Genomic DNA, 15,358 nt, shown 5'->3' on the forward strand with positions numbered 1-15,358 from the left:
ACAACACCAAGATGGTGACCGTGGTAAACACAACACCGGACGTAAATAACAGCTTCACAAGATGCTAGAGTGGCTGTAGAATCTTAGTTTTGTTGAAAATGTAACCAAAACCACAAAACCATAAACATTAATAAGTCAGGGGACTTAGTCATGTTGTTTAACAACCACTCATGTGACTCAGAACTTAAGCCTCAGTCTCTGGTTTCAAGATCTGATCCTCCACCCAAGCTACCAATTCCTGCAACGTCTGTGTTTGCTCAATTGAGTTTGAAGAAAACAAAACTAATGACACCATTATTATCACTGGTATTCTTGCAGAGTAGCATTTACAATAAACGCGTAAGAGACAGGGTTGATTGACACGTAGCGTGACAAAAATCAAACTCACTCAATATAGAAACTGAAGCCATTTCATTGAAACTCTAGCCGTCCTTCGTCAGCTGTGCCTTTGAGCATCGGGGAATCGTGTATTGCCACACCGAATACGCGCCGACCCAGTCCATTCTGTTTTCTTCCCACTTTCAATCTTCTCCACTGTTTGATCACCCCCTCCAGACCCCCCTACCCCCCTGAGAGAGGGCGAGAGGGGGGGGGGGGGGGCTGCATCGTGGGAGTGTGTTGTCACAGTGCCAGGGCGAGAATAGACAGTAAATTACAGAGCCTTCTGAGAACACCCCACTCTGCTACGTGACCTCAAAATAACACAGAGACATATACTCGCCGACTCATCCAATACAACATGAAATACACATTGTGCTGCCCTATACTTCCATATTTCCTCTTCAGCCCGATGACGTGACGATCACACGCAGACTTTATCGCAATGTGCCAACTAGCAGCGAATGTGATGTGCCAGTGAAGGAAACTCTGAGTCTGATTCACAGATGTTAATGCCATTACTGGCTCCTCTCAGTTTACCGAGACACACACACACACACACACACTCTCTAAAAAAGTATTTATACACAGATGCATCTACCCCTGCCCCCCCCACCCTTGCATTGGCTAAAGCAATACTTTCCCTTACAACTTACCAGAGACTGTTCTCCCCTGCATCAAGCCTTGAATCCCCAACTACACTTTCCATTTCTGTCTAATGAGGTCTTGCTTCCCCAAAAAACACGAAATAGAACTTAAAACATCCTGAAGATGATGCTCGTCAACACAGAGAAGAAGTCAGGGCAGTGGCGGGTGAATACCACAGGTGTTACTCACCTTGAGTGAGTCAAAACAAGCGATGACTCGGCCGTTTTCCACTTGACAGCTCTTGGCGGGGTGGGCAAACTTGCACTCGTTGTCCAGTCGGGAACACGTTCCTCTCTGGAATTCCCGACAAACCTCCAATGTCAGCCACTTTGTATCCCGGATCTGCGTCATATTCATCGCCATTTTGAACAAGGCAGGAGGGGGCGATGGAGAGGAATAGATATCCAGCCAATGCAATGACGTCCGTCTGCACCGTATGTCTTGAATGACGCTGGCGCAAATGATGAGAACGAATAGGTAAAGGACATGGGAAAAAGAGTTTTAAGAGGTTTTAGTCCCCAGGATTTGATTCCGAGGTGAAGCCTGTGAGGCCTGGGACTCGCCTACCACCTGCGGCCCATCCTTTTGAGTCGGTTTGTGGCTGCAACAGGAATCCCTCACCACCTCTCACAGAGGGCCTGGCTGGTGATGGCCAAAGGGGTTTGCTTTGTAATCTCTCAAACGCACACACACACACACACACACACACCTGTCGAGGCTCCTCGGCTGAACTGTCAGATGAGATGAATGGCAGAACACATTATCGATTGAGCTTGCCCATGATAAAAAAAAGATGCAGGGCTGCGGGGACACGAGGTAGGAGGAAAAAAATATGAAATGGAAGAGTCGGACGAGGAAGAAGGCTGTGGTGGACGAGACGGCACGGAGACGGCCTTCAGTATCGGCCTCCGTCTGCTGATGATGGGGGAGTGGTTGACTTCCACAGAGGAAGGCAGAGTGGCATGGATGGAGAGAGGCCGGGCAGGCAGACAGAGCAGGAGACGGAGGGAAGAAGGACGGTGTCAGTGGTGTGAAGACTGGCCAAGTCGACTGGTTTGGTAGACATGGACAGGCACACAGGCAGAGGCGCAGCCACAGGGGTCACCGGAAGAAGGCACTTCTCTCTGTGGAGAAGGAGGGAAGAGTGTCAGTGGAGAAGGCCGTAATGCACCGACACACACACACTCACCGGGGTTAATACACTAATATTTGGATTCATTCCAACGTGTTTCCGTGTCATTCCCTTGCAAATCCTCTCTCACGGTGGCCCCCGCGGAGACAGTCAGACCCTCAGCAGGGAAATCAAATCAAACCCCATCTTGCTAACATTAAAGCTCACGCCTTCAGGCAAAGGCGATTTGTTTCAAAGGACAACATTGAAGAAGAGCGAGATCAAGAAGAAGAGAAAATATGGAAAAAAGCGGGAAGTATTAGGTGTATGTGTTCCAAAGACATACAGTACTTTATGCAAAGACGAACGCAAATTCTGAAAATAATTCCATAGTAATGAATTTTGATTGAATATTGTAATTTGCACAGACACAAAGCACTATTACCGACTTTTACATCTTAACCAGGGATTCCTAAATATGATACATGACAAAACGAGCCATCATTTCACAGAACGACTGCTATTGATCCTTTTCCGATAGATTACTCTCTCCCCTTTTCATAGGCATCCATAACAAATGAGCCACCGTTGAGTATCAAAGTTCCAATTCATCAGTTATCAATCTGCTCATCTCTGATATGCTTGAAATTGACTAAGCAGCTGGCGAGATGCTTCCAGCATCACTGCTGTCAGGTGGCCAGTCAGGACAAAAGAGAAGAGGACTAGATGAGGTCACTGTGTGAGACCAAAAAATGTGACTTTAGCCACACACATTCCTGCATGTTCCTCAAATCCAATCATTCAAACACTGTGGAAGATTAACTTTTAAATCCTCGTTATCAAAATGAAAACTCTGAGTCCACCACTTTGGGTCGAATTGGATTGAGAGTTCAAAGAAAGTTCTTTTTGAACTCTGCCCAACCTCCACAACGCTCTGTTGCACATCAGGGGGCACAACAAGACGTAAATAGCGTAAAGAGTTGGTTGAAACTACTTCATGAGGAGGGTGAGAATATCCCTCGCTTTGTGTCTAATTACATGGACGAATTTCCGCCTTTGACTTTCAGCTGCCGAGACGTTTCTTGCCTGCTTGAGAAAATTGAGCATCTAAGCACAGACATGTCCTCCATGAAACATGCTATGTATTTACGATAAGAGCGGATATAAACCAACGCATATGCCGCGTTGAACAGCCTTTGTTGAGCGGAAGGGATGCCACTGAAATACAGCCCAGAGCCCGTCTAGATCCTCCAAGAAAGAAGAAGACTACTGGTATTGTTGGAACCAGTGCTGGGGGAAACATACAAGCTATAAAGACCAAACTGGTCGCTTTGAAATTCTCGCCCGATTTGGACTCAGAGGCTCTGGCAAGTTATCTAAAAGAAAAACTCTGCCGCGATGTTACCTGTCAAAAGATAGACACTGCTCGAGGTGGATTGGTGATTAAAGTTGTATATAATAAGACTGTTTTTGTCATTTTAAATGTTTACACCCCTTATGAAAGTCACCAAAACGAGTATGAATATCTTCATAGGCTCGCTTTCATAAGTTCTTTTTTCAAAGAAAGTGCATGTACAAATATATTTAGTGTGAGGAATATGAACGTTGATATTTCAGATAATAACCTCTATACCTCTATATATATATATATATATATATATAGCGCTACAAGTGCTACGCTTACACTAAGTGCCCATAACCCTACATGTGGTTACATCACTCCCAAGTCCCCCACACTCAGATGCAATGCCTTAATCACTATATAATATGATCGACACAGATACAACGTTTGTGCACATTACTTCAATAAAAATACTTTATTTAGAGTAACCCCCTGTCTCTCAAGTCAAAAACAGAAACTGTGTGTGCTTTGAGAGTGATAGCTAACAGAAAACAACTAAAACACAGATTGATTGAACAGTGATTTGATTATATTTTTTGTATCTGATTCACTAGGTTACTGCAACAACAACAACAACAACAACAGTGATGGTGGTTTTGAGAAAAAGGAGGATGAAAAAATAGAAAAGCTATAGGAATGAAGGAATACAGTTAAAATAGTCCCTTGGTTAAACATAAACCGCTGATGTCATACTCTCTCCTCTTATTTGGAATGGTCTCATTTGTGGTGAGCGTGTGTGTGGTTCTGTGTGTGTGTGTGTGTGTGTGTGTGTAGGGGTGTGTTTGTGTGTGTGTCTGCAAAAAAGAGGCCAGGGCAGTAAACTGTATCTGGCAGGGAAACTGTGGTAAGGACAGAGGATACAGAGAGGGCTAACATTACCAGTGCATAAAATATGGAATGGCAAAATTATTGCCTATTCTTACTCACTTCCTGACCTCTCCTATGACTCTCTGTATTGCACTGCTATTATCCTAAAAAATGCCATGGCCATTCTGATGCTCAAGATTAAGTTGACCCGAATCAGGATGGGTTCAAGCTGTGTTTTTCAGTTGTCCGTCTAATTTGCATCCTCACCCATCAAATGTGCCAGATGTGTGAGGATATTAAGCCATACCTGACCTATCCTAAATTAAATCCAGTTTCATTGTCGTTATGAAACCCATTATGTCTACTGGCAGGCAGATTCATTAAGTCACAGCAGCCTGCAGACAGGTGAGAGAAATGTAACTTTGCTCTCGTCACCTTTGAAGCAGACATTTAGGAAGCACAACTCTGGCAAAATAACCTATTTTGGGGATGCAGAAGAGGATTATTGTTATTCTAATGTGTTCTCGTTTTGAACCAGAAACAAGGCTCACCACAGTTCTAGTGTTGAATAAAAATAGGAAATGTGGTTTTAGAGAGAAAACCCATTGAACATTCAGTCGCACTGAAGTCTGTAAACAGACATACAAGAGAATATGCAACATTTGCAATGACTGCATGAATAAAACAGAAGCTAATAGCTGGAGCGTGTACACAAATTAGATTAGAAAAACTTACCCTAGAGTCACGAGGCAATGTCATGCGAGTTTTCTCAAAAGAGTTTTCTGTGTATTTTCACACAGCACTCGGGTTTCCCCAGTGGAAACAGCTCTGACCAAATTAACCACTGAGCTTTGACATCAAATAAAGCAGATTTATTGAATGGGGCTCCACCTACATGTATTATTAGACCCAGTTTCACATGGTTATATCTTGTGCCAAAAGCTTGAACTAAACTCCCATCAAACGAGCACAACCCATTTGCAAAGCGAGAGTGTGTGAGGCTCATGAGACGAAGCTCACGTCACAACAGAGAATTAAAAGTAAGGGGTAAAACAATGTGAGAAATGAGTCTGGCATTGAGGGAATATATAAATAAAGGAGTCATCAATAAGCATCTTAGCATATGTGAATAATGCATGTGGCCATTTCCCATAGCCAGAGGCAGGAGATATTATTACACCATCAGATCAACTCGCCGAGGTAATATGTTGGAGAGGAGAGGGAGGAAAGGCAGGGAATATTACAGTATGCAATCCCCAACCTCATAATGCCCCAACTCTCACACAGACACACACACACACACACTGCATTGAGAGTAGAGACACTTATAAGCCTTATCTAAATATGTTGTCTCACTCAGGACTCACTTCAGCTGTTGACGTGTGCAAAGCAGAGTGCAATGCCAAATGTCACCGGGGTTCATGTCTCCATCTCCTCTTTTAAAAGCCTTGATCCTGTGTGCTAATCTGTCGACTCATGGCTGTGACAACTCTCCAGGAAAAACACACACATTTATCCTCCAGTTAACCCACTGCTGCTGAGTTACTGACTGTTTCAAGCTGATTACATAAACAATAATTGTGTTTTAGTAGGCTATGAACAGGAATCTCATCAAATCGAGGCGTCCAAAACTTCGATTATGTTCATCCTACTCGACAAAAATTCTATTCAAAGCAAATTCTGCTCGACATTTGTTTGCTTCATTGGTGATTTGTTCATTTATATTTAGCTTTCGTCTTCGTGTTTTGGTGAAACGATATCCTAGCTTCAGGAACCTTTGTAAACAAATATAGTTCATTACTGTTGAATAATTACACGGAGCTGCACATCTTGATAAACTAATGTGCTGTGCTTGTTGCAAGCCACATGGAACTGCACTTTAATTTATGGCAGGGCCCCTCGCACTGGTAACACAAGCCACATTGAGCTCTGCATCTGAGAGCAATGCAGTGGGAGAGAGAACAAAATATGAGGAAAAGTAGACTGAACAGGGGCCAGAGATGAGAGACATTCATTCACCTTGAATGACTTCCAGAAAAGAAAAGAACATGATAAAAGATGAAGAAAAGAAAGCATATTTCTTATGGCTGACCTTTTCATCGTGAAAAAAAAAGAGCAACAGTCAAAGCCTGCGGCTGAGAGGAAACAATTTTCTTTAACAAATTCCCCAAGACTGTCGCAGTGTAAACTCTGATCTGTAAACGTGCCCTTGGACTTGCTGTCTAGCAAACAATCTGTATACGTGCCATTGGACTTGCTGTCTAGCAAGTCCAAGGGCACGTATACAGATTGTTTGTTTTGGTGTAAAGTTGAGGGTTCAGACATTCTTTAAGTTTTACAAATCAGTAAAGGCCTTATGCCAAAGGATGAGAGGAGATATGGCTGATCAGTGGTGTAACGTTTGCACCTTCTGAAAAGAGACGCAACAGAAAAGATGGAGGGAGGGGGAATTCAGTAATGCGAGAGGTTAAAGGGCGCTGACTGCAGCATTAAATAGCAGAAGCTGAACGCTTCGTATGTACACCACTTCACAGACTGACCAGGGTATCCTCTGTATATGACCTGAGCTGCCCTTTCTCCTGAAAGGAGCATCAGGAAGAGGAGGAGAGGGGGAGAGTCTGTGAGACTGTGAGAGACAAATAGAGTAAAGGTGACCAGAGGTGGTGGCAGGGGGAAGATAGAGGCCACATGAAGAGTGATGGAAGGTAAACGGGAGCAATTAGTACAAGTGGGTGAAGAACGGAGACTGGTGTCTGGTAGTGAGAGGAGAAAAACAAGGTGAATACTGGCAGGTGTATATATATATATATATACTGTATTTTTATATATATATACATATATAGATATATATTTATCTATCTACTTATATATATATATATATATATATATATATATATAAATGAGTATGAATCATATGGAAAGTAGGGTGGAAAAAGCTGAATTTTGTTCCATTCCAAAGCACCGCTGGCTCCCAGCTGTGATAATTTCTTGACATTTCTCATCCCTTTGTATTTATCTTTCCCGGATCCCCATCTGTTCTCCTTTTCTATTCCTCTTCACGGATATGCTTCAGTGTTTTCCACTTTTTCACTCCTCAAATCTCTTCACTACTTAGAAATCTGCTCGCCTTCTGCTGAGTTGCACTCCGAGTATCATGTGACATCAACAACTTTGTGAACGTGGCTCATCTTTTAATAGTAACTGTCCTTATTGGTGTCGCGCCCTCTATCTGTCCGTCTCGTTCCTTGTTCCCACAACACCTCACGCTGCAGTCCCACGGAAATCTCCAGGAGACGTGTGCTTGTTTCACCAAATTCTAATTACAAGTCGTAAACTGGCAACGTTAACCCTGATAACATAATTAATTATTGCACGCATGGATACATGCCAGGGGCGTCTTCAGGCCTATTTCAGGGGGGCTTCACGTTATTTAGAACACTAACATGCGACACATGTGCGTGCGTTCTGGTTTGTATGTTTTCTCCCCCTTGAAATTACAATCCAACAGCCTATCGTCATACTTAACGATATAATCCCCGGGGCACTAGGACCTTGGGGAGGCTGCTGCGCTGGCTTTTCTCACTGGGCCAAGTAATGTCTCTCGTCAATGACAGCCATGATTACAGCCAATGAGGTTAGCTCAAAGGAAATGATGCATGGAGTGAACTTGTAAGTCCAGGTCGTGACAGCATGTGGCTGTCGGTAGTTGTTAGCCGGTGTTACCTGCTTACATTTAGCTTTACTTGAGGAAAGGGAAACTTAGAAACTGTCTCCATTGAGCGAGAGTGTGAACGAGCAAATTCGAAATTCAAGAAATGACTATCAGCATCTCTTTATTCTTGTCATTAACATATATAATGATTATATTTGTTTCCATTGAATGGTATATTTGAGACCGATTCATCTTTATCTCAGTGAGCATAAAATATCAATCTGACCCTGAAGTTCTGTGTCTTCTGTTATCAAATACTGAATGCAGCAAAACCACAGGGCAAAATCACACTTATTCTGATTGAACCAATCGATGAACTGTCAGAAACAATGGATATCCGGGGCTCCAAAAAATAATTGTAACGCACTGCTCGCGCAAACATACCCTGCCATGCTGCTCACCTTGGAGCTTGGCGCCCCCTTTCTTTGAATCCTTCAAACGCCCTGACGCATGCTGTTCGTGGTCACAGCTATTGCGATGTCCTGCTTGTTTCTTTAAATACAAATAGTATTTAAGATTGATGTAATATCGTCATCAACAATAATGAAAGGGCTCATTAAAAAAAAAACTAGTGCTGTGAAAAATAACGCGTTAACTCAGTTAATTCAATTACAGGTTTAACTAGTTTTTTTTTTTTAACGCATTTAACGCATGCGCAGAATGAGCTTCCAATCCGTCTGTTGTTGGTCGTCGGGACGAAAAAAAAGTCACTTGCAAAATGAGCTTCCAATCCACCACTTCAATCTGAACTCTGTCCGCTCTCATGCAGACGGTCTGTTCATCGGTAATGATCCTTCCGCAGGTTCACCTCCGGAAACCTTGTTACGACTTTTACTTCCTGTAGATCAGGGTCTCAACACGTCGATCGCGACCTGCCAGTCGATCGCGGCGTAGTGTCGGTAGATCGCATGACATTAAAAAGATTGGCCCGCCCCCTGACATGTTCTCTATAGCACGTCTTTGTTCTTTTATTAAACTAAACGTCTGTTGTTGATCGTATCTCCACAGCAGCATGTCATTTCTGTCTCTTCGCGTTGCGTTAACACTTATCGATCTCCGTCTCGCTCGCCACAGAGCTCCGTGCGCGCGCATCGGGACCGAGCAAAAAAAAAGTCACTTGAGGTTTCAGCTTTGCAGCGGTGTCCCCGCCGTCCCTTTCATCACGGCCCAGTTCATGAAGAAAACCCACACAGTCAGTTTGCCTCAGCAGCTGCTAGAGGAAGACTAGAGGCCTTTAGATTGTATCATGGTGGAGTTAATGGTTGACAAACAAGAGAAAAATGTTCTGTTTAACCCTCCTGTTACCTTTACATTTACGAACATATTTTACCCTCGGGGTCAATTTGACCCCAACAATTAAAACCTCCAGAAAATTATTGGAATTAATATTGCTTCCCAAGTTTAAGTGTGAGGTACTTTATGTTTGTTTGTTGACTACCTAAATAGCCCTTTAAATAAATAAAAAAGTTGATATTTCTTATATGTTTGACACAGTGAAAAACAGCCTGGGGTCAAATTGACCCCAAAGAACACCGACATTAAACATTGAATGGGGTCAAATTGACCCGAAAGGTAACAGGAGGGTTAAACATTCTGTTTAGGATGAAGATGTATTAATGTTCCATATGGAAGAAAACTGCTAAATAACTGCTGAGTTGCAGCACCATTGTATAGAAGAATGTATAAATGTATATATCCGTCTTTTGTCATAAATCTCTATGTTCTCACAAAATATACCGAGAATATCGGTAATATGTGATTAATCATGATTAATCCACAAAAACCTGTGATTAACCCGATTAAAAATTGTAATCGTTTCACAGCCCTAAAAAAAACACATGACAGACATGACAGTGAATCATGCATGGTGGATAAATATACATTTTTACTTTTGCCAATGATATTTCATTTAGTCTCCATAAATCTAATGTCTAGCTCAGTTTTCTTTTCTCTTCTTCGTACTTCCTGCTTCAACTGCCTGTGGAACACGGACATCTCAGCGATATTAATGAGCTCAAATACCCTGCCGAGGGGGAACAACGGTATTAATAATGCTTACACGTGGACCTTGTCCAACAGAATGCTTCATCTCACCCGTGCAAGCTTGAGATCTCATCTGCTGGTCATTCTGAAATAATACTCCATCACCATGCTGTTTCCACAGATTCTACCATCAGGGTAATCTTAGTGTTAATGTCATTCCCTAGCTTGTGACACGTACACACACACGCACACACACACACACACACACACACACACACATTAGTATTGACCACAAACCATGAGACAGCAGATCTGCGTCATCCACGGAGCATATACAACTACAGAGATGGATGGAAGGTCAGTCAGTGCATTAATATTCAGGACACAGCCATATGAGTAATATGTATGCATATGCACAACTATCTCCCCTGTGCGCGCTCTCTATCTCTATCTCTATCTCTCTTTCACATACACACATAGACACACACACACACGATCTATGACTCCCTCCTTCAGTTGTAAGACACAAAGAGGGGAGGGGGCACGACGAGGGAAGTCAAGTGGCACGTGTGCAAGATGTCATCTGCGCTGTGATATCAGTGGAAGTGTTTAAACAGCCTGACGTGCACAGAGAGACGGAGTGGGAGACGGTTTGAGGAGACGCCCACGTGAAAGGGGAAGTGAGATATGTCTAGATACAGGATTGCCTTCATGTGTGGTAGGAAGCTAGAGCAAATACATGGATTGTGCGTGAACATGTTGTTTATATGTGCAACGTCTACTCCTATCGACACTGCAGTGTGGCTACCTGGCTGTGTGTGATGTAATGCAGTGGTGGGGTGTCACTGAGTTCACGGACATAAAACAACCCACTGCCAGACCAGTCTACTCCTCTCAGGAATAGCAATGGAGCATTCGTGTATACGAGTATATACTCTGAGTGTGTGTGGGGGTGGGGTGGGGGGGGGGGTAGGTGTGTGTGACTCTGCGTGTGTGTAGGTGTGTGTGTGTGTGTGTAGGTGTGTGTTTAGGGCAGATAAAAAAAGGAGAAGTCACAGAGACAGGAAGACAGATAGACAGACAGGGGCGTAAGGGGTAGACAATGAATGATAGAAAGGAGACGTCCAAGAGATATAGATGTCATGGGTAGAAGGGAGGTCAGACAGATGCCGGTGAAAAAGTACACTGGTCACTTTGGGAAAGCTCCCTTGTGTAAATGTACCACTACAGCATGTGGCATTTCTAGCACGGGGGCCTTTATTATACAAATAATAGGCAAACACACACACATATATATATATATATATGTATATATACACTACCGTTCAAAAGTTTGGGGTCACGTAGAAATGTCTTTATTTTTCAAAGAAAAGCACGGTTTTTTCAATAAAGATAACATTAATCAAAAATACACACTATACATTGTTAATGTGGTAAATGACTATTCTAGGTGGAAACGTCTGGTTTCTAATGAAATATCTCCATAGGTGTATAGAGGCCCATTTCCATCAACTATCACTCCAGTGTTCTAATGGTACATTGTGTTTGCTAATCGCCTTAGAAGACTAATATCTGATTCGAAAACCCTTGTGCAATTATGTTAGCACAGCTGAAAACAGTTATGCTGGTGATATAAGCTATACAACTGGCCTTCCTTTGAGCTTGATGTTTGAAGAACAAAATTAATACTTCAAATATTAATCATTATTTCTAACCTTGTCAATGTCTTGACTATATTTTATATTCAATTTTCAATTCATTTCATAAAGTTTTCATGGAAGACACGAAATTGTCTGGATGACCCCAAACTTTTGAACGGTCGTGTATATACATGTATGCACAGTCTTTCCTTTTTGACTGACATCTAGTCTTGCTTGCTCTCACACTCATGCCAAACGAGACAAACAGAGAGACATGCAAGGCAGACAGGCGGGTGAGAGAATGACAAAACCAAAAGCGAGGAAAGACAGACATACAAACGGGTCGACCGAGGGGAGGAACAGGTTAGAAAGACTGGGCGGAGGTATTCAGCATTTAATGAGACGAGAGCAGAGTGAGAGAGAGGATTCAGACCCAGAGAGATACAATAAGTACAGCAAGATAAGTATCATTTATGACAATCGAAAATCCTTGAAAGAAGATGGTTCAATTACATCGGGTCACTGATTGCAAGCGGAATGGTTGAAAAGCTTAATAGCAGAATTATCGTAAAGATTCAGTCAATTGATGGAGATGATTGATGCTAATGGTTTGGTCTTGTGTGTGAATTTTTCACATTTCCCCGTCTGGTAGTTTTAATCCAATCAGGAAATACCAAAATAGTGGATGCTCCCTGAAAGAAAATATCTACAATCGGTTTTCCACATCTCAACCACACACACACACACACACACACACACACACCAACACAGGCCTGTCATCAGAGCAGCATTTGGCCAAATGGGGGATCATCTGTACTCTTCAGCTGTCTATGACTGGTGATTCAGTTTGACACCTTAATCTGAGAAAATCACTGTATTTACTCCAGATTACATCTTCCACTAGCGTCTATTAGTCCGGTGACAATTCTGCAGACGGCAGAAAAAACAGCAATCATACGTTAATGTCTGACTCCCTGTGTTTTTGCCACTTGCCAAACGGACTCCCCTGACCATTACTGTGAGTGACCGACCGTCGATGTGCCAGTTAAACGGTCTGTGCTGAGTTTCTGAGGCTTGAGACTCAAAGTCGTCCACTCAGGTTCTGCTGCTGTCACCTTGATCAGAGCACCCGCCCCTTTCTCTTTTTTCTTGACGATTGAATAATGTTAATCAGGGTATCTGGATGCTCTTGTCATTATACACACGCACACATACACACACTGATTTTCTTGCTCACACACACACAAACACACGACTCATCTGCATTCCACAGATTCCCAGCATGGAGATGACATCACTTCTAAAGGACAGATGAGTTGGGCGATGAAATGAAATGAGCAGGTCGGGACAGAAAAACAAATGAGGACAAATATTTTTTTTTAAAGCGTTTTTCAAGTATCAACACAGTCTCTCTCTCCCAGCGCTCCATCTCCCTTGGAGTCTCTTTCTTCTCTGACACGCGGTTGTTTAGTCAGAGTCGTATGCTTTGAAATTCAGTAGCTTCATGTATCTGAGTGCCTCCACGCTGTGCTAGACTCTTATGACCTTGAAGATCTGCCTGCTCTGATCTGAACAGAAGCTTTTTCAAACCCACTAAGAGTCAGACACCGACAGAGAAACACAAAGTGATCTACGAAATAAAAGCAGAAAGACAAAGAGGGGTGAAGAAGTGAAACTGGGAAAGAGAGACAGCGGTGTTGGGATCAGTTTGGTAGAAGAGGGTGTGTACTCAAAACAGCATGGAATACATAGATAGTATAGTGAAGCATCAGAATGGTAAATAACAATTGTTCAAACTAAGGTTATCACATTCATATAATAGAATAGAATAATCAATATTTCATCCACAATAAATCCGGGAAATTTGACCACCCGCACATTTCCATCAACATTCGGGAAACATGATGTCTTCTGTTCCAAATTAAATGGCTTTAATTTCACAGCTCGCTCTGATTTGTCATGATACTGGAGAAAATGTCTTACACCAGCGAACTACTGCTGGGCTTTTATTGTAAAGTATGGAGCTACAGAAAGTGTAACCTTATTTATGAAGCTTAGCAGCTGTGCAAACTCATGTAAAAAAAAAGGCTTATTGGTGAATATATTGAAATAAATGAGAATATTTGTTTACGTCTTGTTTTCAGGAGATCAGTTTTAAACGTTGCAAATGAGAAACGGTCAAAGAAGATGAAGCTACATGGAGCATAAGCGATATGGAAGAGTGGCATCGTGAGCTCTGATTATGCTCACATTGTCTAAAATATAAGGAAAAATTGCAGATGAGTTATACTGTGAAGATATGTTGACCCCCAAAGCTAATACATCTCATAACTCTTTAACTTAATTCACTGATTAAGCTTTGATTGCAAAACAAACCCTGCTAATACTAGAATAATACAACAAACCTGAGAGCTCTGTAGTGTTTCTTCTATTGTTTTTGGAAAACACACACTTTAAATGATAAACTCCCTTTTTTGTTGGGGGGCCTTTCTACAATATGCAAATGTCAATGATGATTTTGTGTGTGCACATGTAGCCCGTATGTTCATGTTTTTGTGTGTCCGGCGAAGTGAAGCGGGAGTTTAATCATTTGCTGAGGGCAGCTGTAGTGTAAACACCAGGAGTGCCGTCATCACACAGGAGGGCAGTTCAAGTGTGTGTGCGTCTAACTGTGCGTTTTGATTCATTCATCCATAAATGTGAGTGCATATCTTTAGTGTTGGAGTCACACAACATGCTTTTCAGTGTAATCCGAGACAGAGAGAGAGAGAGAAGAAGTCTGTCAGAAAAGGGTATGTGTGTGTGTGTGTGTGTGTGTGTGTGTGTGCGGAACATTAAACACCATCGTTACCCATTCTTGTGTCTGCTCAGCTGTTTTCCACATTAAAAATGTCCCGCCTCAAACTATCTCACATTAGCAGTGTAGCACGGTTCCCATCTGCATATGTACACACACACACACACACACACACACACACACACACACAGTGTTGTGTCTCAACCAACACAAAAGTAACACACATGCAGAGAGTAAACAGCAACGACTTACTGTATCTCTGCAAGGACTCATCTGACTGCTGCTGAGGGGAGAGTGAAGAGTGGAAACCTCATGCTTGCTCCGCGGCTCTCCTCCCTTTCTCGCCCTCAGTCACTAACCCCTCCTCTTTTTTTGTCCTTCCTTCCTTTTCTACTTCCCTTGCCTCGTCTTCCTCCCCTTTCTCCTAATTCCCTCCCTGTCCTTCTCTCTCCCTCTCTTTCCCTCTCTCTCTCCCTCCCTCTCTCTCTTGGCAGAGCCCTACTGTATTCAGAAACAGCAGTCTCCATTTAAGGCAGCACGGCCAAACATGTCACACATAATTCATCCGCAGCAGAATGCATGTTCACCTTTCACAGCTCGCGCTTGGTTCCTTTTCAAAAGCGGGAGGAGAGAAACGCAGGGGAACTTCAACCCAGACAAACTTCCACTGTCAACAGCCACGTTCCCACAATTTCACACTGCATGAGAGTGCGGGCACGTCTGCGTACCACGTGGGTATGTTAGCAAATGCTGACAATCAGACCGTGACAATGCTGCCCAGTACCCAATCCACCTGCACCATTCCAACTACTCCCTCTCTCCATTTCTTTTTCGTCCTTGCAGTCTCTCCACCATCTGTATCTGCAGGCAGTAAATCTCA

General features: G+C 42.8%; 1 protein-coding gene across 2 annotated transcripts in view; it reads right to left on the reverse strand.

The window, feature by feature from the left end:
* The window catches only part of LOC130210291 (muscleblind-like protein 1), a 53,872-nt gene extending 39,077 nt beyond the window's left edge, over window positions 1–14,795 (reverse strand). The window contains exons 1-2 of one of the 2 annotated variants that reach the window (XM_056440352.1): window positions 14,731–14,795; window positions 1,216–2,150 (exon numbers count right to left, since the gene is read on the reverse strand). In XM_056440352.1, coding sequence (XP_056296327.1) covers window positions 1,216–1,389 — 174 coding nt within the window. In that variant the 5' untranslated portion in view covers window positions 1,390–2,150; window positions 14,731–14,795. Of the gene's footprint in view, window positions 1–1,215; window positions 2,151–5,081; window positions 5,161–14,730 lie in introns of those variants that run through there. The other variant, XM_056440353.1, reaches the window with a different exon arrangement.
* Between the last annotated feature and the right edge of the window lie 563 nt (window positions 14,796–15,358).

This window comes from Pseudoliparis swirei, chromosome 20, assembly GCF_029220125.1.
Source record: "Pseudoliparis swirei isolate HS2019 ecotype Mariana Trench chromosome 20, NWPU_hadal_v1, whole genome shotgun sequence".
NCBI lineage: Eukaryota > Metazoa > Chordata > Actinopteri > Perciformes > Liparidae > Pseudoliparis > Pseudoliparis swirei.